Source organism: Clarias gariepinus, chromosome 16, assembly GCF_024256425.1.
Source record: "Clarias gariepinus isolate MV-2021 ecotype Netherlands chromosome 16, CGAR_prim_01v2, whole genome shotgun sequence".
NCBI lineage: Eukaryota > Metazoa > Chordata > Actinopteri > Siluriformes > Clariidae > Clarias > Clarias gariepinus.
In genome coordinates this window covers 6,034,819-6,060,288 of record NC_071115.1, presented here as the reverse complement: position 1 = coordinate 6,060,288, position 25,470 = coordinate 6,034,819, and the positions used below count along the sequence as shown (strand labels likewise).

General features: G+C 39.6%; 1 protein-coding gene across 1 annotated transcript; it reads left to right on the top strand.

The window, feature by feature from the left end:
* Window positions 1–6,520: 6,520 nt before the first annotated feature.
* Window positions 6,521–25,195, top strand: ramp2 (receptor (G protein-coupled) activity modifying protein 2). Its single transcript, XM_053514558.1, has 6 exons — window positions 6,521–6,679; window positions 8,718–8,804; window positions 9,911–9,967; window positions 19,120–19,146; window positions 19,493–19,649; window positions 20,744–25,195. The coding sequence occupies exons 1-6, from the start codon at window positions 6,622–6,624 to the stop codon at window positions 20,991–20,993; spliced, it is 636 nt and encodes a 211-aa protein (XP_053370533.1). The 5' UTR covers window positions 6,521–6,621; the 3' UTR covers window positions 20,994–25,195.
* The last annotated feature ends 275 nt before the right edge of the window (window positions 25,196–25,470 follow it).

Genomic DNA, 25,470 nt, shown 5'->3' with positions numbered 1-25,470 from the left:
ATACTATTAAGACAATAACACTGATTATCAACATTGATATAGCAGTAAACTAATGACAGGATCATGAGCACCAAAAGGCTCACTCATGTCCCCAGGGACCAAAGCCTGGCCCATCTGGTCTGATTTCATGGAAAAACCAATGCAACACAAATCATGGAAAATAGTCAATCCTGACCATGATACAAAGGCTCCAGAATACACCGCACACTCCAGGCAAAGAGCCCAAGGCCCAGCATCCACGCACGCAATCCAATCCATAGGACGCACCGGACAAACAAGTCCGATCCATGGTGTCCCCAGCCCGCAACCAACAGCACTGGCCAACAAAACACTGCCAACATCCCACTACCAGACACAACACCACATCCCCAAAGGCACTGCCATGCCCAAGGGCCCAGAGCCTCCCCACAATACTGGACATTTGTGCTGTAATATTTTTTGTGCTGATCAGTTTATGTGACCTTTAATGCACAATAAAATTAAGAAGGTTTCACAACGAACCAAAGACAAAAGATGTTATATATGAAAGTAACCTGATTAAAAAGATATACGATGAAGGTACCTGCAATGAGCTAATGGCACAACCAGAGAAAACAGGACTCAAACACAACCTTAAACACATACTGTACTGCTCATTACCCATGGGAACTGCAAAGTGCAGTCAAAATCCCTGACACGAAACTACTGCTTACAGTTTTCCAAACCCACACACTATGTCGGTAAACCAATCCATCATCCATTCATTTATCTTCAGGACACTGCTAATGATAAATCTGAGGTCTTTCCTGGGAAAACCGCGTGCGGGATAGGAATACATCCTGGATAGGATGCCAATTCCTTGCAGGACGCCATGCACACACACACACACACACACACACATTCACTTTAGGGAAATTTAGCATATCCTAGCATATCCAATCCATTAACCAGCATGTTTTTGGTAAGAGAGAGGTAACTGGAGAACAACCCTGGAGCGCTGTGGTGGCAATATGACTTGTTGCTCTGCTCGTGCAGGTATTTCATAATCATGAAACTTCTCCATAACAAAATTCAGCAACTGCTCTTAGACCTCCATTATTATGAAACGAGGTAATGGGACATATGCTGCACAAACAGTGCAGAGAGATACAGTAAGCCTGGAGTATTGATTTAACCCTTGATCGCCCGTCTCTTTGGCTAACGTTCTACAGCTTGCCACTCTTGAATGCTTTTCCTTTGGCATTGCTTTCCATACTGGCCATCTTTCAGGACTTTTGTTAGTTCGTACTAAACTTGCTAAACACTGTGGTTTTATGTTTTATTCAGTCGAAATGCATCTTGCTCTCTGTAAACAGTACAGTATCTCATCTCTGCTCTGAAGAAATTGTTGGTATTTCGATGACAGTTGTTTTACTTTTATTCCCCCGTCTCCGGCCATTTGTCCTTGAGCGCCCGTATCATGTGCTATCAGGTTTTTGTTTCTGCTGCAATATAATCAAAATTGTTTGATTTTTGTTATTCCCAACATCTGCCTTATGGTTCTGAGTTGGACTGCTTCCTTTCAACATTGAAATCGCAAGCAAGACCGGCTCTCATGTTTTTTCGACATTTAACCATTTCGACAGAGTCCTGCATCAATGTGACTGGTCCACTGCTCGCTGAAACGGCTTGTAACGTAAACAATCAAGAAGGTTGAGAGTAAGGGGGAGCGAAGAAAACAGTAACAGAGAGAGTCGATTAGGGAGAGTCGTTAAGGTGAGTAAGAGGGTAAGGTGGACTTCTTACAGTATGTGTGGCGTTCCTGGTGGACCTGTCAAGAGGTCGTGATCTTACTGGGGATGGATGAAAGGGCAGCTGGAAAAGTTGCCTCCTATTTTTCATGCTGCCTTTTCAACCATCACCAGGAGGATCAAGACCTCTTCACCTGACAAAAAAGAAGTCAAGTAATTATTGAGGTTTAAATTTTACTGCATCGGTAGATTAGATAACACATACATTGTACAATAACATACTATTCTGTTTTGTTTTTTGCCTTGGATGCATGATAGCTCTATCACACCGAGAAACACCTTTCAGCTATCAGCATCCCTGACCTTTTACCAATTACAGGCCACGCCTGTCACCCTCTTGTTCCTCCATGATCAAGTACATGCTGGAAACCAACTTCCTTGTATGTACCTTTCTTCCTAAACCAATGCATTACTATTGAACACTTACATTTACATTTACATTTAGGCATTTGGCAGACGCTCTTATCCAGAGCGACTTACAAAAAGTGCTTTAATGTTTACAACATTGGATACATACTTACACTGGGTTAACTAGGTTAATAACTAAGTACCATTAGTCCAACACAACTGAGTTTTTTTTTTTTTTTTTTTTTTTTCGGGGGGAGGTGGGTTAGTCCAAGTACTGGAGAAACAGATGCGTCTTGAGTCGTCGTTTAAAGATAGTCAAAGTCTCTGATGTACGGACATCTAGAGGAAGTTCATTCCACCATCTAGGTGCCAGAACAGAAAAGAGCCTGGATGAATGCCGCCCTCGATCCCTGAGAGATGGTGGGATGAGGCGAGCAGTGCTGGAGGATCGGAGGCAACGTGGTGCAGTGCGTGGTGTAATTAGCGCAGAGAGGTAAGTGGGTGCTGGGCCATTTTTGGCTTTGTAGGCAAGCATCAGTGTTTTGAATTTGATGCGGGCAGCTACAGGAAGCCAGTGCAGGGAGCGGAGGAGTGGGGTGGTGTGGGAGAACTTGGGAAGGTTAAAAACGAGTCGTGCTGCTGCATTCTGGATCAGTTGCAGAGGACGAATCGTGGACAGTGTGTCAGTGGACAGTGTGTCCTTGCAACTCACTCCTGGCAGGCCTGCCAGGAGTGAGTTGCAAGGGATAAACAACAGTTCGGTTTTACTGAGATTGAGCTTCAGCTGATGAGCAGCCATCCAAAATGAGATGTCTGCCAGACATGCTGAGATCCGGGTGGAAACCTGAGTGTCAGAGGGAGGAAAGGAGAGGACAAGTTGGGTGTCGTCTGCATAACAGTGGTATGAGAATCCATGCGATGATATGACCTTACCAAGAGACCGGGTATAGAGGGAGAACAGAAGAGGACCAAGTACTGAGCCCTGCGGGACACCAGTAGAGAGTCTACGTGGGGCAGATGTAGATCCCCTCCATGTTACCTCATATGACCTATCTTTAAGGTAAGAAGCAAACCATTGCCACGCTGTTCCACAAATTCCAAGGCTTGTAAGAATAGATAATAGAATCTTGTGGTTCACGGTGTCAAATGCAGCTGACAGGTCCAGGAGGATGAGGACAGATGAAAGTTTAGCAGATCTAGCAGCATGGAGCTTCTCAGTGACTGACAGAAGGGCAGTCTCTGTGGAATGTGCCACTTTGAATCCAGATTGGTTTGGGTCATTAAGGTTGTTCTGTGAGAGATAAAGAGACATTTGATTATAAACCGTTCTTTCAAGAATTTTGGAAATAAAAGAGAGCAGTGATACCGGGCGATAGTTGTTAACTTCTGATGGGTCCAGGCAGGGTTTCTTGAGGATGGGAATAACCCTCGCCTTCTTAAAAGCGGCAGGAACATGACCAGATGATATGGATTGGTTGATGATGGCTGTGGTGAAGGGAAGGAGGTCTCGTGAGATGGCCTGGAGCATTGTGGAAGGGATTGGGTCTAATGAACAGGTGGTGGGGTTAGATGACGAGATGATCTGTTGAATCTCGTCAGATGACAAGTTGGAAAATTCTGCTAAAGGAGGGAAGGAAAGGTCCTGAGGTTCTGCCGTAGGACTTTGGTTGAGAGCGAAGGACTGGCGGATTGCTACAATCTTCCCATCGTAGAATGTGGCAAAATCGTCAGCAGTCAGAGAGGAAGGGGCAGGAGGAGTCGGTGGGTTGAGTAGTGAGGAGAAGATGTTGTGGAGTTTGCCAGGATCATGTGCAGACGCTTCCAACTTTTGTCTGAAGAAGTTAGTTTTGGCAGAAGTCACATCACATGAGAATTTGGAAAGAAGAGTCTGGTAAGAGATGAGATCTGCATCAAGCTGTGATTTCTTCCATCTTCTCTCCGCAGTTCTTAATTCTCTCCTGTTGTTGCGCAGTACATCAGATAGCCAAGGAGCAGGACAAGATTTCTTCCTTGGTTTAGATGACAGCGGGCAAAGGAGATCTATGGATGAGGAGAGAGAGGAGAGGAAAGTTTCAGTTGCAGTCTCTAGTGGTAAAGAGGAGAAGGAGTCTGGGTCTGGGAGGAATGATAGGGTGTATGAAGACACAGAGGAAGGGGAGACAGAGTGAAGGTTTTTGCGGGTAAAAGAGACATTTTGGTGGTTAGGTTTACATAGAATGGGAAGGGTTATAGTGAAGGATACCAGGTAATGATCAGATTTATGAAGAGGAATAGTAGTGATATCTGTGACTGGGGAAGGGCGGCAGAAAACAAGGTCGAGAGAATTTCCTGCCTTGTGTGTAGGAGGGCAGCTGTTTAGGGTTAAAGAGAAGGAGTTAAGGAGAGGGAGAAGGAAAGAGGATTGGAGTTTATCAGATGGAAGGTTGAAATCTCCTAGAACAGTGAGAGGAGTGTTAGCAGAAGGAAAAAGACTAAGAAGTATGTCCATTTCATCTAGAAAGTTTCCTAGAGAGCCAGGAGGACGGTAAATAACCAAGATGTGGAGGTTAATTGGAGAGGTTACCTTAACTGCATGAAATTCAAATGATGAAAAACTGAGATGAGACAGGGTGATGGGCGAGAAGGACCACCTCTTGGACAACAGGAGACCTGTACCACCACCTCTGCCAGTTTCTCGTGGAGTGTGAGAGAATACATAGGCAGAGGATAGGGCAGCCGGTGTAGCTGAGTTCTGAGGAGATATCCAGGTCTCAGTTAGTGCCAGAAAGTCAAAAGAGTAATGAGTAGCTAGGGCAGAGATAAAGTCTGCTTTATTTACAGCAGATTGGCAGTTCCAGAGCCCACCTACCACCAGTGCAGGACAATGAGACAGTACTGGAGGGTAGATGAGGTTTCTGGGAGATCTGCCTCTGCTGTGTGAGTAAAAGCATCTTGGTCTGTGAGAACTGACAGAGATAGGTTGAAGACACATGCTAGACTGAGGTAACTGTCTATAAAAACTTGTAACTTCTTGGCAAACAAGAGTTTAAATCAATCCTCTGTGCACTACCTTTGTTGCAGGATATTCTTATTAACCGCTACAGACACAAGTGACACAAGAGACACCTTCAATATATGTAGCTAAGCCCTGCCCACAATTCACACCTTAAGGAAGCCTGAAACTACTCTTGATTAATTACCTGAGAACTAATTGCTTTAGACCTACTTCAATCACACTGCATCAACACTACCAAACAGCAAAAACTAGGTACAGTATACAGTATGAACCAATTGTGTTTTCAAAAACAGTACAAAAGTTAAAAACCTACCTTACCAGTGGAGAAGAATCCAATTTAGAAAACTAAAGCACACTTGTTTGGCAGATATCAGCTACTGTCTCCTTCCTGTTTGGATGTATTTGTTATTTATATGTATATTTTTTAATTTAATACATTTCTCAGCTTTATGCTTGTATAGGAATCAGCCTCTAAAATGCTCCTCGCTGCATGTCAAGCAAATATGATGCATCAAACATGATGCAATGTAACGCTTGGAGAAAGGTGCTATCCACCCTTTCCACATACAGAACCCATCATAACTCCAACAAATGTCTAGAAAGATAGAGTTCATGCAGTGTTGCTTTGTGTTCTCTGCTTCTTGGCCACAGTTTTTGAACAGTTTTCACATTGCTCCATGTGGACTTGGACTTGGACTGTATTTTGTGTCCATGTTTCTTCTGTGGGTCACAAAGTTTCATGTGACTTAAAAAAAAAGCAAACTCTATAAAAAAAAGAAAGCTTTCCCTTCACTGGTAATCTCATTAAAATAAAATGAAAGAAATATTGCATGGAAATAAGAGGACCAACCGGTGCGGTGCCAATATTTGGACGGCCACAGGGAAGCTGTAAAATTACACCTCTTCCAACTGTGAAGATCATCAGGCTCATAATGTGAGGTCTGCAGGACTTTTCCTCTTGATGGACATCTGAAATCAAACAGCAACCCTTTGAAAGTCACAGAGCGCTGTTATTTCACATACCTTCAGAACTATTTTGTCCTTTCCCTGAACCTTCGCCGGACCGTTAGCGAAGCAGGTGCTGACCCCAATGCTGTGGCATTCTAGTCATAATAAGCCAGTGGCTTCAATGTGGGTTTGAGGTTACTGAAATTGGTTCCGTTTGAGGAGCTAGTGTTGGCTTTGGAAGAGAGCTGAGAAAAGAAAAAAGGGGGGAAAAAAACATGAGTGGAGACAAACAATGATAGAGTGAGAGTGGGAGTGGGCCCTGACAGACAGAAAGAGAGAGTGTGTAAGAGAGAGAGAGTGTGTGTGTAAGAGACAGAGAGGTGGTCTACACGAGAGCAGCCCGCCCTATCTGTGGCTTCTGTCCCATTGTGTGAGTCCAACACCCCTTTAAGGAAATGAGAACATCCTGTTGTTTTATTCGAGTCTTCCTGCGTAAAGGTTACTACATGTTGATCAGTGTTCACGCAGACACACACAGAGCTCGCAGTGGACTAAACGACCATGTCTCCTCACGTGTCCTCACCTCGATTAAGGCCGACATGGAGCCCGTCTTTTAGGGGTAAGTACCGCCAGCGCATCACCTCAACAATTCTGATCTTTTAATTCGACCAGATAGAAATTCTCTAAATTGAAACTATGGATAGAATATAAACTGTAAATAGTAAATACATCAATTATGCTGCGACCAAAGTGAACGTTTCTTCGTGGCTAAGGTACCATCAATCAACGTTACATCTTCTGTAGTTGTGGAATGTATCCTTCATCAAAGAAAAAAAAAAAAAACATAAAAGGTAAGTGATTGGAACTTCAGGTCCAAACAGGAGGGTCAAATATATTTTAGGTATCATGACACCTGACACTTGGATCAAAGTCAAGTAGGCTGAAACAACTAGATAGAAAAGAAGAAAGAAATCTCTTAAATGTGTTAATTTATCAAGGTTGAACCAAAATGTCACCCCTACACAGGATAACGGAAAATGGATGGACCGGTGGATTAAAAAATAGCACGCAAATTTACACTAACTAAACCTAAACTAGTGAATTTTTGTCAATCTTTCAACTTAATTAAAGTTCACATTTTTTTTTTCACATTCTAAGTTGATTTTATGTTCCAGCATCACAAAATTTATTGAGTCAGATCTGGGCCTTCTATAGAAAAGAATATACATAAGTCAATAAAGGTCCAGTTGGTGTCTTTTTAACAGCATAGTACATAATTTGGTAGCTTTATTTTAGAATGTGTGGGCAGGAGTAGCTCAGTGGTAAAGGTGTTGGACTACTAATCAGAAGGTTCCAAATTCAAAACCCCGCACCACCAAGTTGTCACTGTTGGGCCCTTGAGTAAGGCCCCTAACCTTTAACTGCTCGGATGTAAAATGCAACATCCTCTGGATAAAGGCGATTGTCATGAGGGACATTTTTGCTTTGTGCATTCAAATTCATATGCTGCTCCTAAAGACCAGAGCGCCTGAAGTATCCTATACGCTGCATTATTATATCCATATCCATATACTATATATCGTATACTGTATATCCAGTGCAAGTTGTCCAGCACATGGGTGGTCAGTCAGGCACATGTGAATTTCTTTTCCTTTTTAAATGCAGATCTTGCAAATATTATTCTTATGTTGGAGAAACTCAAATGTAGCCAGATCAGGAAATCTGCCAGCTGAACTGGACAAAGAGAGGATGCACTCCATCCACCATTCTCTCTTCCTGTCTCTCTCTCTCTCTCTCTCTCTCCCTTTTTCTTTCTTGAACTCCCTTCCTGTGTGTTGTTTTTAGGGAGGAAATGTGTGTAAACATCCAAGAAATCCCTAAAAAAAACATTGGAATAAGAAATACGTTTTATTGGTCAATAGCTCGAGAGCAAAAGTTTGTATTCCCAATAAATCTTCTGAACAGGAAAGAAGTACAACATCTGACAGCATCCCAAAAAAATACAACAGAAGACAACTTCATACGGCACTGTGCAAAATGAGAACAAATGTTGTAGTACAATAAAAAAAAAAAAAAAATTATGAAGCAACCTTAGCAGCAACCTCATTTCCCCTCTCGTCTGTTTGAACCACTCAACATTCATCACCAACAGTATACTAATCACCGGCCTGATCTTCTGTCATTATCTGTTCATGCATTAAGTTACGGTAGATTTTTTTTCAAGGATGAATGATTCATAGGTCACCGTGCAGCTTAACAAACAAAACACATTCCTCTGAAACTGCTCAGGTACAGCGACTGGGCTTAAAACGAGAGACAAAAAAGGTAATCAGGAAGCCTGGAGAACTATTTCTCAAGCCGACACTAAAAATACACAAAAGTCTGGCTCTTTGGAAGCAAAATCTGATAAAATGATTTTTTTTTTTACTTTTGATTGACTTTGGCACAGTACTGTATAACCTTTAGTGGTTTGTGGATTTGTAAAATCTAAAAACGTTGTTGGTTTTTAGTTTTTCCCTCTGAATTTCTATGGGTCCCAAGTAGAGACTTTGGAAAAACCAGTTAAGATAAATTTTTTATTGCATTACTGCATCATCACTTGATTCATTGCGTACGTCGCTGCATATCTTCAACCCTTTCTGTTTCCTCACTTGCAGTCGCCTGCATGGTTTTGATGTTCGGTCGGCTGCAGGCACTCCTTCCCAGTGAAGCCACTCCTCTTAAACGCTTAGAGGAACATCGCGGTGAGATTTATATTCTATTTCATTTTATTTGTTAACTTTTTTCAGCTAGCTTATTCACTTTGCCGCATTGTGGATAGAACCATTGCTTGAAATGTGTTTGAAATACCCAACAAAGGACAATTTATTTGTTAGCGAGTTACCATTTTCAAGTATCTGTACTTTATTGTACATTTCTTAACAAGTCTGAACTGTGACGACTTTTACAGTGAGAGCAGAAGCCTGAAACTTTGCCAAGCAGAGAGGAAAAAAAAAACTATAAGTCATAGGATGTGAGACGGAATGAATGCTGATCTGCACTTTCTCCCCTGCGGGACCTCGACCGTGATCATTGTTTCTTAACGCATGTTCACAAAACCACCATTTGTTGCACAAATATGTCATTTATTTCCTATGTCTTTCCCTGTTTAGCGTTTATGATATTTTCACTCGAAGAGATTTTTATCTGCACAGTCTTTTGGCGAAAATATCAAGAAAACGTTGCTGTTTCTCCCTTATTGCGGTATCAAAATGGACAAAAATCGTACCTTCTATGGCTAAATCGTAGAATTTGAAATTCAGATTTTGCAAAGGTTTTGTACTTATATGAGCAAGCGAAATGTGATCTAAAGTACTGTACACCAGAAGTGCGATAGGGAGAACACAATATACTGTAACTGAAAACAACAACCGCAGCAGCTTTAGCGATAAGCTCTTGTTGTTCAAGAATTCTTAAATTCTTAAGAATTTCATCCGAAAAAACTATTCTTATAACTATAACTTTATTCTTTAGCTATGGTTTGGATTTAACTAGCTAGTTTGTGTCATGATGGCTAGCCACTATCATGCAAGCTACTTTTGATTAAAAACGAACAAACAAACTAAAAAACAATTAGCTGTTGCTAGCTACAGTAGTTAAGGTCTTTGGTTCCTTTTTTCCATTTTTTTCATTTTTTTACTTTCATACTTAGTGTACAAGGTTTACTAGAAAATATTTATACATATATATTGCGATTTTAAGAAAGAAAGAGACGCTCAAATAAGAAATGTTGGACTTCAACAACCTCGTCATGACACATGTTTTCTGTTCTCTCTCTCTCTCTTTCTCTCTCTCTCTGTGTGCACTCCAGGTCTGAGCAACAATCCCCTCTTCCCAGGAGTCCTGACCACACCGTTAACCACAACAAGTAAGAAAGCATGTTACACACAGCTGTCAAAACACACCGCGCTTGCCTGATATGACATCAAGGGCTTTGGCTCACGTACGCGTAGGCCGTCACGTCTGACTGAGTCATGCCACATTTCTGTGGCTGGTTTTAGATCTTTTGAAATGTTCCCCCAGGCCGCGTCAGACACACACTCTCTTTATAGCCATGCCTAAAAAAATCAACCGAACATTTAACAATATCACATAAAAGAATAAATATTGATAAGAAGATATAAACCCGACTGGAGGCTTGTTACGGCGCTAAAGCGTAGCTTACACAGCCGATCGCTCCCAGGGGTCTGAGGACGCCCCATGATCTTATACTTCATGCTTGTTCAAAGGTCGGGATGTTTGTCTAACTCACACATGCTGTAATGTGATCGGATAAGGATATGGATTAGGGTGGGATTTTTTTTACACCACCAGAAACAGTTCTACATCAGTGATGTATGTTTTTGTAACAGTTAACGAGTTCGTTAAAACTTGTTTTAGTAGATCGCTAGAGTTTAGTGCGTTCAGATAGCTACTTATTCCCCCTGAGAGATGTTGCTGTGCTGTAGAGCGTCAGTGATAAAAACCAGATTTCTTCTTTGAGAGGAAACACACTACACGCTACACATTACTGCCTCCACATGGTTCAGGAGTTGATGTAAATATGAGTTATGGGTGTGAACAGCTGACTACATTCAACGGCAGGTTACCAGTGGAAAGCACTGCTTCGGTTTTGCAAGATAACTTTAGCTGTTAGAGAAATCAACTTTTTTAAAGGTCCCATATTTCAACACAGGTCTCTAAGCTCCCTCTAAGTGTGGGTGTTAAGGCTCAAGATAAAATACCAATCAGATTTTCTTATATTTCAAACCGCCTTTTTGAATATAACACCTATTTCAGATTAACTGTTTTAGTGAGTGGCCGAGGGGGAGGGGCTATTCTTATATGAGGTCACAATAGGGGAAAATAGAATTGCCTTGTTAAAGCCTTGGCTAATACTAAAAAAAAAAAAAAGATGGAAATGTCCTGGACAGTATCAGTCTTCACTTGAGTTTGTTAAAATTGTGGGAGTGTGAGCAAATATAAACTAAAAAGGATGACTGTAGTATTTTCCTTCTGGGTAAAGAATTGAGCAACTACTAATTGTTTTATACTGCACAAGAGACGGTATTAGTTGAAAGTGATTCAAATATGAAGAGGTCAGCACATGATACTTAACATTGAGGATATAAAATTCTATACTGACACAAGTCTCATCTTCTCTCATCATCTATACCGCTTTATTTTGTATACAGGGTCACAAGGAGCCTAGAGCCTATTCCAGGAGATGTATGACACTCTTATTACGACACGCTTATTCACGCACTATGGGCAATTTTTGGGAATGCCAATTAGTCTAACCTGCATGTCTTTGGACTCTTGGAGAAAACTCATGCACATAGGAAACATGCAAACCCCATGTACACAGACATAAGTCCTGCCTCTAATGAAAACAATCAATCAAGTTGAATGATTTATGCACAGCATGTGTTTTTCCGCCATTTAAATCTTTGGTGTGTATCAGACAGTTTCTGCTAAATAAATACTGTATCTTGTTTAGCAACAAGATTCCAGATTACACAGATTTTACATCAAAAGTTTGGTTAACTTGCGGTGGTTTTTGCAAAAACAGGTTATCTGGTCCCATATTTTACTATTATTTATTACCACATTAACCAAGACCACTTAAATAATGCATTTTTTTCATAGCTCAATCTCATTCGGTTTAACACATTCTGTTTTCAAACGCACTGTTTCAGTGTCTGTGTAAATGAGCTACTGTTAAGCCAGGAATGCCAGGAAAGTGAAACTGTTGAGCATGTTCTTCTCTTGTACAGGAAATATATATGCAGGAGAGGCCAGACATGGTGGCGAAGCTCCAAGAACTAGGGCGAGTAGAAAGCAATGTTAAGAGTCTTTTAGAATGGGGAGTCACAGATCAGGGAAGGGAAGCATTTAATTCTGTTTTTAAGGAAGACTGGACTGGAAAACCCACACATGGCACCCAGCAATGCATCCTGCGACCGTTCATGTGTGGGGTTGCTTCTCAAGCTAGGGAGTGGGCTCACTCACAATTTTGCCTAAGAACACAGCAATGAATTAAGAATGGTCTAAAAACATTCCCAAAGAGCAACTTCTTTTCATTCTTTTCAACCATCCAAGAACAGTTTGGTGATGAACAATGCTATTTTTATCATATTGGAGAACCTTGACATAAGGCAAAAGTCATAACTAAGTGGCTCGGGGAACAAAACATTGGGATTTTAGGTCCATGGCCAGGAAACTCCCCAGACCTTAATCTTCTTAAAAACGTGTGGTCAATCCTCAAGAGGTGGGTGGACAAACAAAACCCCACAACTACTGCAAGAATAAGCTGCCGTCCATCAGGATGTGGCTCAGAAATTGATTGACAGCATGCCAGGGCGAATTGCAGAGGTCTTAAAATAGAACGGTCAACACTGTAAATATTGTTTCTTAGCATAAACTTAATGTAATTGTCAATAAAAGCCTTTGACATTGTATTACTCACTTACTCACTTACTCACTCATCATCTCTACTACTTTATCCTGTATACAGGGTTGTGGGGGGCCTGGAGCCTATCCCAGGAGACTGGGGACACAATGCAGGGTACACCCTGGCCAATCTATCGCAGGGCACACCCATGCACTCATTCACACACTATAGGCAATTTGGGAACGCCAATTAGGCTAATCTACATGACTTTGGGAGAAAACCGGAGTACCTGGAGGAAACCCACCAAGCATGGGAAAAACATGCAAACTCTATGCACATGGAGGCAGGAATTGACCCTGGATGGTTATCGAAACTGGACCCTGGAAGTGCAAGGCGACAGTGCTAACCACTAAGCCACCGTGCCACCCCTTTGACGAAAAATTTATATTTGTGTCATTATAAAAATATTGGCCACTGGTGTAGACTTGGCCTCAATGGTTAGACTTTACTTGATTCCAACCGTCATTTAACTACAAAGAATAAGTAAAAAAGTATCAGCGAGAATAAAAGGAAAGATGTACAGGACAGTGGTGAGACCAGCGATGCTCTACGGCTTAGAGACAGTGGCACTGAAGAAAAGACAGGAGGCAGAGTTGGGAGTGACAAGGATGGATAGGATCAAGAATGAGTTCATCAGAGGGACAACCCATGTTAGATGTTTTGGAGATAAAGTCAGAGAGGCCAGATTGAGGTGGTTTGGACATGTTCAGAGGAGAGATATCGGTATCGATATGTGCATATATCGGTAGAAGGATGCTGAGGTTGGAACTGCCTGGCAGGAGGTCTAGAGGAAGACCAAAGAGGAGATTTATGGATTCAGTGAGAGAGGACATGAAGTTAGTTGGTGTGAGAGAAGAGGATGCAGAGGATAGGGTTAGATGGAGGCAGATGATTCGCTGTGGCGACCCCTGAAAGGGAACAGCCGAAAGACAAAGAAAAAGAATAAGTAAAAGAAGACTGAAATAATCACACATAGGGCAGTGTGAATAAAACAAATACTTAAACTAACCATGGTTGAAAAGATTTCCAAAAATATAATTAAATTTCTATTTCTTCAGAGAGTGAAGTAGGAGAACGTGAGGTGGGCTGAGAGACAGAGACAGACACATGAGAGAGAGAGAGAGAGAGAGAGAGAGAAAGAGAGAGAGAGAGAAAGGAGGAGTTGAAAAAGAGAAAGTGGGAAAAGTAAAGAAAGAATGAGAGAAAAGATTTGACCAGTTGTGCCAACCCTTAATTTTACTGAGAGAGAGAGAGAGAAAGAGAGAGAGAGAGAGAGAGAGAGAATGTATAAGGGTTAACAAAGTCTGTGGGTGTGTCCTATAACGAGGCTCTCTTTGAAACATCTGGTTTATAACTGTGTCGACATCTCTCTCTCTCTCTCGGGTCTCTCTCTCTCTCTCACACACACGCACCCGCGCGCACACACCGGCCGTGTCCCTATCACACACACTAGTGCACTTCGTAGTGACCGGAAGCGTTCGGTCCTGCCGCTCCTCGCACAGTGCGCGCGTGCAGGCTGCGGCGCGCGGTTCGGAGCACGGTGTCTGTCCGCGTTTCCTCTTCCTGCCCCGCACGCGCGCGCGCGCGCACATCCTTCACTCACAGTCACGGTCCGCGCGCTCGGCGGCGCCTCGCGCTCTCTGCTATGAGGGCACCGCTGTTGTTCCTCGCGCTGTTCCTCCGCGTGTCCACCGGTGAGTCATCACTCAATACAAACTCTAAACCTTAGAGACTTCGAGACTTTTTAAAATATTGAGCTGTTTGTGTCTTTGTGCGCATGTGTGTATAAGAGGACATTAGTTATTAATTGATACACATATATTAGAAATGGCATGATGACAACTTTTCTTTTTGATAAGGATACTGATAATAATCTAAGTACATGTGAACACAGTTAAACTCTTTTAATAAATGAACAGACAGAGAATTAAGTAAATACACAATGCATGTTTTATTCCTCTTGCATCACAGGTTGCAATGGCTCTGATTATTTATCCATTTAGATCCCAACAGCTGAAGCAAAAGTGTTTTCAGAAAGAGTTCGAAAGTTATTATCCAATCAGTAATATTATTATTGCAACTTGTGGCCCACATACAGCACATGTCTGTCTGTTTTTCTGTACGGCAGAACTCTCTGTTGAGATTTTTACGGCTTGTTTATTTCTTCATTGTCAGACAAATAAATACACCCCCTGTTTGTAATCGGAGAGAGAATCACAGAGGAGAAATCAGAAAAGTTCTGTCCCAAACGATTCAAGTGCAATTAAATTCACTTATACCACTTCAGCGCTGTTATTTCAGCCATGGAAGTGCAGTATGAACTAATACCAGTGAAAATATTTAGGTTATCTTTTCTAATTAATATCTGTTGGTGCAGGTGTTTGTTTACGTTGAGACAGTAGCGCATTAGTAGCTTATTTTAAAATCTGACACATAACTGTTCGTGACATCGCGTTTATCCAACATTGTGATTTCACTTATGGTGCAGCTTAAACTTCAGGCAGATATCAAAGTACTGAAAAAGTTTCATTAAATTCTGTCCAGGCAGTTATAAAAGGTAGACAAAATCTGGCTAGACAGACATACAGACAGAAAGAGACATGGTTTCAGGTCCTCCAGTGTATGAAACATAAAGATATCATTGAAAGTGTGAGTTCTGACCAATGTACAGAAAAACCCTTTCTTTTATTTATATAGACATGGGGGAAAAACTAAGCTTCAGATTACGTACCATAGTTCTTTTGTGTAACAGTTCCCACATTGCCACGCTGACTCCAAAATCAAATGAAATTTTTTAGTTTTATATATTTCCATTTAAGGTGCCAAAAAATTGCTGTTTGTCTATAGGCCTACAGGGGGCGCACTCATTGTCAGGCAGTATTGTGTCCAATGTATTAGAATTCTAATAGAATCTAAAAAGTAAATAAAATCGGGATGTTTATGAAATCTCGATACTTCGCAATACAAATCGAATCGGCACTTAAATATCACGATAATAATATCGTATCCGGTGGCCCCTGGTTATTCTGATGTCTCATTTATAGCTACTTTCAAGCCTGCCGCTCACTTTTAAAACCCAGGGCATTTTTGCATTTTTTGTTGTGACATTTTTTTTTAGCACAAAATAGGGAATATGATTAACTGAATATTTATTTCATTTTAACCAACTAAACAAACATGAGTCACATAGGAAAAGAAATAGCGCAGATACACATGATCATGTGTTTTTCCGGTTGTTTCCAGTTGTTTCTATGATCAAAATAATAATAATAAAAATAGGCTAATTTTGAGAGTTCTACATGTTTGCGACATCATTCCCATATTCCGATAGCGGTAAAATTTACATTAAAAAGGATTGAATAACTTTTGTTCCACCTGACATATCCGAAAACACAAATGTACCACGCTAACACACACCAGCAAGGCTTTCATATAAGAACATATACTGTATTTATTCTTAATAATCATCGACCTAGGCTGGGACGGATCTGTGCAGCTTGGGTTTTAAGGGCTTTAATTTATAAGACTTATAATGTTACAGTAACTTAAACACCCATTCTGTCAGCAAGCCTGTCTTTTTTTTCTCTTTTATAGACTTTAAAAGCTCTTAAAGACTAACTGCAGGGTATATGTTCTGTTGTTTTGCTGACTAGAACCCCTTAACGATGCATGTGCTGTGCTGTGCTGTAACAGTAAAATGTCACGATAATGAAAATTCCAAATTCATATTGTGGTTATAAGATAAAAGGTTATATTGAAGTTTGGTTAAAAGACTATATGATGACTGTCTTAACAATAATAATTGTTATTAACAATAATTATTTAGCGAGTTTAGATACTAGAGTTTTATTGTACTTGTTTAATTAAAATAATTTTTGTGTGTGAGGAATACAAGAAAAAAGCAGTATATTAAGGGAAAATTATTCATTTTACCTAATGCATTTATAAATAGGAAATGTGAATGCAATTAGCCTGTGTCCATGAATAAACCAGTTTATAATGCATCAGTTTAACCATGTGGACATTTATGCTAATAATGCGGAAAGTGGGCATAACTTTTTTATTAACTCATGCAGAAGGTTCATCTGCATATGTTGGTAGAGTAACTCTATCTCCAGACAAAGGTTGTACTCAACATAGTACTCGACTCTCCAACCTTTTCTCCTGAAAATCCCCTTTGTGGTGCTAGGTGACGGTATCCTACATGCGCTACAGAATGTTTACAGAGATGTCACTATTGACAAGAGCAATGAGCACAGATGGATGAAGAAGTTTAAAGAAGAAGAAACCAGCACAGTGGGAGACCATCAACTGCGACAAAGGGGATTTTCAAAGAGTTGGGTTCAACAATGGTGCAAATGCATCCCAGAGCAGTTCCTTTCATATCTCTAGCTAACTTTAAACCCTTAAACTCATTATCTCATTAACAAGACCTTAATAAATTGTAGGGTGTGTTTGAGCAGAAAAACATGCATCATTAAGTTCCAAGACTGGGATGGGAAAAAAAAGTCTCTTGAACTTGGGAACAAAGTCGGTGAAACATAGTGAGTTGTTTTAAAACAACATATAATCAATGCCAGGTTTTCATGCCACTTACTTTAAAGGAACAGTGTTTCCTCAATTTTCCGTTTGCTCCAGCTGGACTGAGTCAGCACAGACATGTTTCTGGTGTCGAAAGTTGCTCTTTTTTGGGTGTAGCACTGGAGCAAAGAGGCTTAAAAGAACATTTTACAGTTATTATTAACTGGGACCCTTTTGTGAGTTCTTCACTGCTGGAGCACAGTCGGTATTTTAGATTTTTGAAATTTTCCAATCCATGCCAATTCAAACCATATACTCTGTGTGAAATAGCACACTCTGGTGAAAGTGACTCCTGTTGGGTTTTAGTGCCAGTCCATTTCAGACCCAAGGACACGTTTCTAGGCAGCCCATTCACATCATCAATAAAACATGACAAATTGGCCGTAAATCAGTGGCTGCGTCTCGGATCGCGTACTACCGTATTGTATTTCCACAGACAGACTTTTCCATTTTGGAAACGTGACTATCATAACTGTGACCTCTGGCTATCATAAAGTCTTCAGTCTAGACACTAGTTTTTCAACAGCTCTCGATCTCCATCGCGCATTGTATTTATAGGTGTATTTGGTTAAAATTCATATCACAATGTGATGCTTTAATGGCAGCCATTCATAAAGATCCAATCATTAGTAAAGTGTTTGTCATGGGAGAGAACAAGAAGAGCGGTCTGAGTTTGCGAAATAAAGTGTAAGGTGCTGATTAGTTCACAAAATGAGTAATGACTGAAAACTGACATTCCACCTTAAAAGCCGCCCACGGTGCAAAAGTATCGGAACAGGGTTAGGAGTATACAACGTTGAATTCAATTCCAACATTTGTTATGAGATTGAATTTGGATCGAATTTAAACTTTTTAAAAAATAGCATATATTTTTTATCAGAACAGAAGATAAGGTGTAATAAATAATCAATTTAGCCAGCTCTTGAAAGGATAAAATGCCAAATTAAATCACACTAAAACTAAATCTCCGCTAACCACTACATCACCGTGCCGCCCCAAAATTCATGTCATTAATGTATGAATTGAGCAATGTACGTCATATCATTCTTCTGAAAAAATCTGTATTGTTCAATAACCAGAAAGCAACAGAAGAGTAAAAAAAAAACAAAAAAAACCAACAGTTTTCTGGTTCCTAAAAACGCAAATGATGGTTCAGAAAACAATGTTTGTAAGTAATAATTAAGGTATAATAAACAACACACACAAAAGTCTTAAATGAAATGACATCATTTGGATAAAATTAAAGAAATAGGAACAAAAGTTTTAGTGTGACAGGCTGCAAAGTGCCTAAAGATCCAATTTAAAAATCGGTTGTTTACGTAACAACCTCAGCAGCGACCTCATTTCCCCTCTCATCTGTTCCAACCACTCGGCATTCAGCATCACCAGTATACAGTACTAATTACTGGTCTGACTCTGATCATCTTATCACTGTTATTGAACCAACACATTGTGCCCAATCAGAGTCGAGGAATCAACCGCAGTGTGGGATAAAAGAAACATCTGTAATTTGTCTAGCTGGAGGAACAGCTGGAGGAACATGCCATGCTGCTATGGGCTTGAACTGTTTATTACCAGCTGCTGGTGTTCTTTTGGAAATGGAGACCTTTTAATTAGTTTTTATTAGAAATATATTTGAGTTAAAGGTCAAAATTAACATCATTTTTCACACAAGGACATCTGATGGCCCCCAATGTTCTTTTAACTGCCATAGCTTTTTAGGGACCTCCAGTCACTCAGTGGCCCTTGGAATCATCCTTACTTTTCCCCTTTTACAGAACTGATGCTTGTGACACTAGTTATGTTGTTTGCACACGTCTAGCATTATTTAAGTGGAGAAGAAACGTTTGGTTTGGGGAAAAATGGTTTAGCTTCTCAAAAACACCTAGCGGCTTTGTTTAGCTTCTCAAAAACACCTAGCTGCTTTGTTACTGCTTCATCAATGCTTGATTTTTTTTGTTAAAGTGATCTCCTGGTTTACATTCATGATGTCTCTTCTTTTCTAGGCATCAGCGTTGAAGAGAAACCAATATGTAAGTTTTTACAGTGTATTAAACCCTGTAGTGTTGATTTAAGTGGAATTGTTGTAAAGAAAAAAAAAACACAAGTGGCAGGGGAGGGTTAGGTGTTCTGGGAAATTAATCAACAGTGGAATGGTGTTATTACTGTAAACATCCTAAAGTCGATTATTATATATAACAATAACAGCATGATATAACGAAAAAGAGTTTTATTTCTTCTATTAAAATAAATATAATAATACACACATTCTGACCAATCAGAGTTAAGAATTTAACACGAGTGGATTTTCTTTTACAGTTAAGTTGTGAAATAATTCTAACCAGTTGTGTTTTATCTTCTTTGTGTATGGGATCGAAGCAAGCACATGTGAAGCATACTGCAGTATGTGTGACGAGACTCCACTGTCGAGGGTTCAGTGCTACTCTGAATTCCTTAAAATCTGCAAAGTTAATTTTGAGAGTGAGATGGAGAATGTCAGCATCTCCGACTGGTGCACGTGGGACAACGTGAAAAGGTTAGTCATGTTCCTGTGCTTTGTTGCATCATGCCTTAGAAGTGCTGAAGTCAGAGCTGAAGTCAGATAGTGATGAAAGATAGCTCACATGGGAATTTTTTTGCATATGAGAAAGCCTGGGTTGAGCAAACGGTGGAAAAAAAATCTGTCAAATGAAAAAAAAAATGAAGTTCTGTTCTGTTGTAGTGTTAACCGTGGTGCTTTAACGTCTAGGAATGCTGCAAATATTTGAATACAAAACTGGATAAAGTTACCCTGTAAAACAAGAAAAGTTTCCATTTAGTATTTAAAAAAGCTAATTATAAGACAGAATTTTGATTAGATGACTGGCAAAATACCCGAAAGCATATTCGGGAAAAAAATCATAAAAAAAAAAAAGGTTTTATTTGGCATTTTCGTGCCACAAATATTTGGCTATTAAAATGTCTGTAAAAGTTCACCTGCTGAAAGTTTTAAATAGAAAACTAGAAAATTTTATTGGAAAGACATGGATATGGCAAACTAGTCCCTAATCTCAAGGGTGGTAAAAAGAACAAATCTAATAATAATACAGGTATGTGAAAATTGGTGTGAATTTTTGTACGACTTTGCAAAATGATATAAATCCATCTCCTACAGTTTTATTACAATCGATAAATCAGTCTCTAGTTTTGTTTGTGCCAATGCAAACATTCAGTTTTATGTTAATAAAATGTTGGCTGAGTTTTAATTTAAAAAAATGCTTTGATTGAGTTTCAGGCTAATTTTGTGCAGTAAAGATAAAAAAGAATTCTCAGTATTTTTTTAATATAAAAAATTAATGATCAGTTAATGAAATAGATTAATGATGAAATACCGCTACCACCGAAACAATATTAATATTAATCACAAAAACAACATTAGTATAGTACTTCGTTTTCAGTTTAGTTTTTTTTACAAAAACATAAAAAAATGCTTACTGATTGGCAATTTATTACCACTCTTCTTTGCAATACAAATTTTACTGGCTAAAAGTCCATCCCATCATTCCCATTACATTACAGACATTATTAAATATATATTTTCAGAAACATCTGTCTGGACGTGTACACACTGTCGCTTTATCTCTCTTGCAGTCCCTATAACAAGTTCACCATGTGTTCGGAGGACATCGCCGAGTGCCTGGCGCTCGCGTGGCCCAACAGGCTGGTGGAGGACATGTTTGTGGATATCCACCTTTCCTTTTTCCAAGAGTGTCACACTGAGACACTTAGGGATCCACCGCCTAACGTCATCTTCGCCCTCGTCATGACCCCTATATGTCTTATCCCGGCCATGGTGGTGCTCGTCGTGCTGAAGACCAAGAACGGAGACAGGAGCTCATAAAGCTTGGCTCCATTCCCTGGATTAGCTCCAAGTCCCCCCTTTTCCTGGAAAACAACTGGCACTCATGTCTTCTCTTTTTTTTGAGAGGGCATGAGATCATTCTGTACAATAACTATCAAGAAACCCAGCAGTGGTCCTGTTTCCATCTCACTGCTACATGAATTTTAGAATATTGTAAATGGAAGTGCGAACAATGGCCAGGAATCCAGATTTCATACTGACAAGACGGCTGGGTTCACATAAATATTTCGTAGGTGTTAACTTTCAGCTTTCTGATTTGGTTTCATTTATACAGAGAATTTCAGATAATGGGAAAAGAATTGCCAACCAAACCCGGATAGAATTGGGTAAACGAAGGGGTAAGGTAAACCAAATGAAGTTCCTGGGTAAGATAAGATCATTTCTACTATCCTTAGGACCATGCTTTTGTTGCATGGAATCCTTACTCGCGAGGTTAAGCTATGTTAGCTAACAATATAATATACCATATACCTAGCTAATTAGCATAGTCTCTCATAGTCCTGATGAAGCACATAATATTTGCCAAAAACTTGGTAAGTTATTAGGAAAAACTTTGGCAGGTGTATCTCATCACATTGTAAGTTAAATTTTCTTTGAATCTGGCTAGTGCTTATTATTTCTCTGATTGTCTTAAACTGCAAGGTGAAGTAATGCGAGTATCAGGTAGAGCTGTGCAATCCATATTTTATTGATTGATTTGATTCGTTTAGGTTTTTCTGATTCACAATCGATTTTACTTTTACAATTATTTGGGTAATCATTATACTGTGAAGCGGTGTAAAATTGGAAATTTCTTGAAAAATGCATCGACTTTTTTCCCCTGCAAAACTACCTGTATTTTGTGAGTATTTTGTTGTTTTGAGCAGTTGGTGCAATACTGCCACCTACTGGACTGGAGTGTGGTGCAAACGCCTGGCGGGAAAAACAAAAATGCTTTTGCATGAAATATGACATTCAACATAAAAAAAAAAACTCAGGTTATACAGGATTTCAATACTTTAACTCGATTTTATACTTGTAAGGATATAGGTGCTTGAGACAAATCAGAATCGAATTCAATTGAAAAAGTGCAATGCCTGAACACTAAATCGAATTGAATCGATAGTCTATTTATGATGCATAGCTCTAATATTAGGCCAGCAGGCAAGTTACTTAGTAACACGGCTTTGTTTTACAGTTTGATCAGTCTTTCCACATACCTGTTTTTCCGAACGATCTCCTGCTGAGCATTAGATCAGTCGATGTGTGTAGTGCAGCAGGTGGTGGGATTTCAAAGCTTGCACTTAAGTTGCATCATCAAAGCGAAATTTAAACATAGATACATATCAAAAGAATATGTTCTTTTTTTGCCAGAAGTCAGTAGGAACTATTTTTCTTTTTCACCTTGTTGCTAGGCAGCAACGAATTCAACAGTTGTAGCTGGAACATGAAATCTGCCTGTCACGGGTGCTCAGGACACTGAATTCTCCATGTAATATGTTCTCCCAAATAATCGTTTACAGTTTTATCAGGTTGATGTGATTAAAAAAAAAAGGTTTCTCAGTAGAAAAATTACAATTGCTTTATCTTTTAGCAGATGTTTTTGAAATTCGCTCTGCATCCATGTATGGAAACAGCCGCACTGGAGCAATATTTATATAAACAGTGTTTGGATCTCATTCAGGTCAACATCATTTTTGTTAAAATTCATTCTCTTTTTTTTCCTAGCAAACAAATTAGAGATCATTGAAGGAATTTGTTTGTGTTTGATCGTGATGAAGCGTCTGATCGTCTAACATCAGTTTATTGTAAACGCTTTTTCATTCTTAAATCTCGATGCTGATATTAACATTATAACGCTGAGTGCGGGTCCACCCCTGTTATTAACACCTTTATAAGCCACTGAAGCCTTACTTTATGTACTGTAAGACTGTGTGTTTTTTTTTCTTTTCTTTTCTTTATAATTTGTATTTTTATGTGAATTTGAGTGTCAGTCGATTGACAAAGGCCCATTTGCTGGCTCAGATATGATTATGATGAATTCGTAATGCGTATTTTAATGATTTTTCTTATGACCCAGGTCACAATCGGTGGCTATCGATTTTGTAATAGGACGACTAGAGGAGAAATTTCACCCCAAATTTTTTTCCCTTTCATATTTAGCTCATGGCACTGATACAGGACAGGAAAAAAAACAACAAAAACAAAACAAACAAAAAAAAGCGCAGTGCTGTGCTGCGGTGTGAACTTCTCAACTATGCTTCCTGGTTTGGAAAGGAAACAGACTATAGAGTGGAAAGTTTGATGATCGTCCAGTTAAATCCAGGGGGATTGGGTTGATTTTGAGATCACACCACTTATTTTGTAATATTTGTGTTCACTTTAGATTCCAGTACCAGGTTGCAGTTTCTCCAACTATTAGTTAACACTAATCTTATCTTTCTGCCAGTCATGCAGACACCTCTTTATCTTGCTTTGGAATTCTTTCCATGCATGGCTTTAACCTCAACAATGAAAGGAAGAGCTGTGTTTGTTTAGATTAGTCTAACAAAGGCTACGGTCACACTACAAGCCACAGTGTTCAATTCTGATCTTTTTTAATCAGATCGGATTTGCATGTCATGATGATTTACATTCATAAATACAATCGCTTTTTATTTGACCCTAATGTGGATGTGTCTGTCCACATTAGAGTCGACACATGGATGCATCTTCGCTCGCGCCATCAGGGTTAAAACACAAACAATTGTTGAGATTTTAGCAAATCTATGCTTAAGGTTTTGCTCTGCTGGACGGCAAGCAGTTACTTGGCTGTCATTGTTGAGATCCAGAAGAACAAAGAAAGCCAGACACCTTGCCTTATCTGTTTTAGCAGCTGTTGCTAGCACTGTTCTGAAATCCCTACGCTGCTACGAAGACACAGAGGCAAAAAGTCTGCCTGTGTCATGATACATGTCCGATCTTGGACCAGACAGACAGAGATCTGATAAGAAAAGCATCTGTGCATTTAGACAGGCCTAAAAAATCTAAAAGATCTGACATGTTTGGGTAAAAAATTGGAACTGAGTTACTAGTAATGGCTGGTAATGTGAACGTAGCCAATAGCTTTAAAAACCTTGGCAAGCTTTCGACCATAATTTTATTATCATATTAAAGAGCTGTAGGACCGAGATGATTGATATCCATACAGCCCCATTTGCTTATTTTAATTTATTTTTTTCACTTTTCTGGGATTAAAAACAACAATCGTTAAACACTAATTTCTGTAAAACAAAAAAACCCAGAATAGTATGAAGTAGAGACCAGAGCTGATTTCTTTCTAGTCCAGATTGTAGATTTACACAGTTAAGTTTAATGACCGTAATCAGCCCTTTATAACAAACATAAACAAGATAAATTACTTTCTTAATCATACAGAGCACTGGAAAAACAAAAACAAACAAACAAACAAACAAAAAAAAAAATCTTGTTTTCTTCGGTTGCCAGCGTGACGCAAATACAAAGAAAAAAAAATGGGTGAAATTTCCTTAAAGGAGCAACCAAACCACGTAAACATCTCAATTTATGTATCTCAGATGTTTATTTTTTATGACAATGCAGCATTCCGTCGGTCAGCAGCTTAGTGAATTTTTTTTAAAGGGTTAAAGATTAAGCGTAAGCCGCAAGGGTGCACATTCAAATCCCACGAACGCCCCTGTTGGGTGCCTGGGCCAGACGATTAACCCGCAGCCACTCATCCGTGTAGTCGCTTTTGGAAAGTTCTGACCGCACAGCCGCTTTGGTGTAACAGCCACGGTAATTTAACGCGGCAGAGGTGAAAGGTTAAGGGTCAGGGAGGTGGCGTGGGAAGACTCTTAACTGGAAAACCAGCTGGAATGAAGGCTTACCTGTGTGAACCTATAAACGAAGTTAAAGGTCTTAATTCCGGGCCTGACAGTGGGACTGTGAAAATGAAAACCAAATGTTATGTTTATGCTTAAAAAAATATTTTGCTGTTTTATGTAATGCAAAAGGTTGTCTTTGTGTACTTTGCACATTTTGTTTTTTTCTAACGACTATGAAAGTGTACGCTTTCGTTGAATCTGTGTTTTATTGAGCTGCTCTGTCCTGTAACATGGCCTCACTAACAGTCTGTGAATCTTTTTATACTGTTTCTCTGGAAGCACTTAGACGTACAATTAAACAGTGTCTTTTAAATACGATTTTTTTTCCTCCCTCCTTTTATATGAGTGATGTTTTTTTTTTTTTCTATCGTCTTCAACTTGTGTCAGAAGATGACTTCAGTGTCTCCAAGAGAAACCAGAGCTACAAACGTGCAGATGGTCATATGCTAGCAATCTTGATTCCTCGTAATTCCTGCTAATTAATGGGCCATGAGATAAACACACCGAACATTAAAGTGTCCACTTCCTTTCTGCTCAAGCGCAACAACCTTGCCGAAATGTTCTGAAGCATCATGGGAAAAACACACATAAGC

What these genes read in the sequence shown, in the direction of transcription:
- ramp2 (XM_053514558.1), top strand. Translation starts at nt 6,622, where the DNA reads ATGTCTCCTCACGTGTCCTCACCTCGATTAAGGCCGACATGGAGCCCG. An exon ending in ACGCTTAGAGGAACATCGCG is followed by an intron (nt 8,805 to 9,910) that starts GTGAGATTTATA and finishes TGTGCACTCCAG; the next exon opens with GTCTGAGCAACAATCCCCTC. An exon ending in CGTTGAAGAGAAACCAATAT is followed by an intron (nt 19,147 to 19,492) that starts GTAAGTTTTTAC and finishes ATGGGATCGAAG; the next exon opens with CAAGCACATGTGAAGCATAC.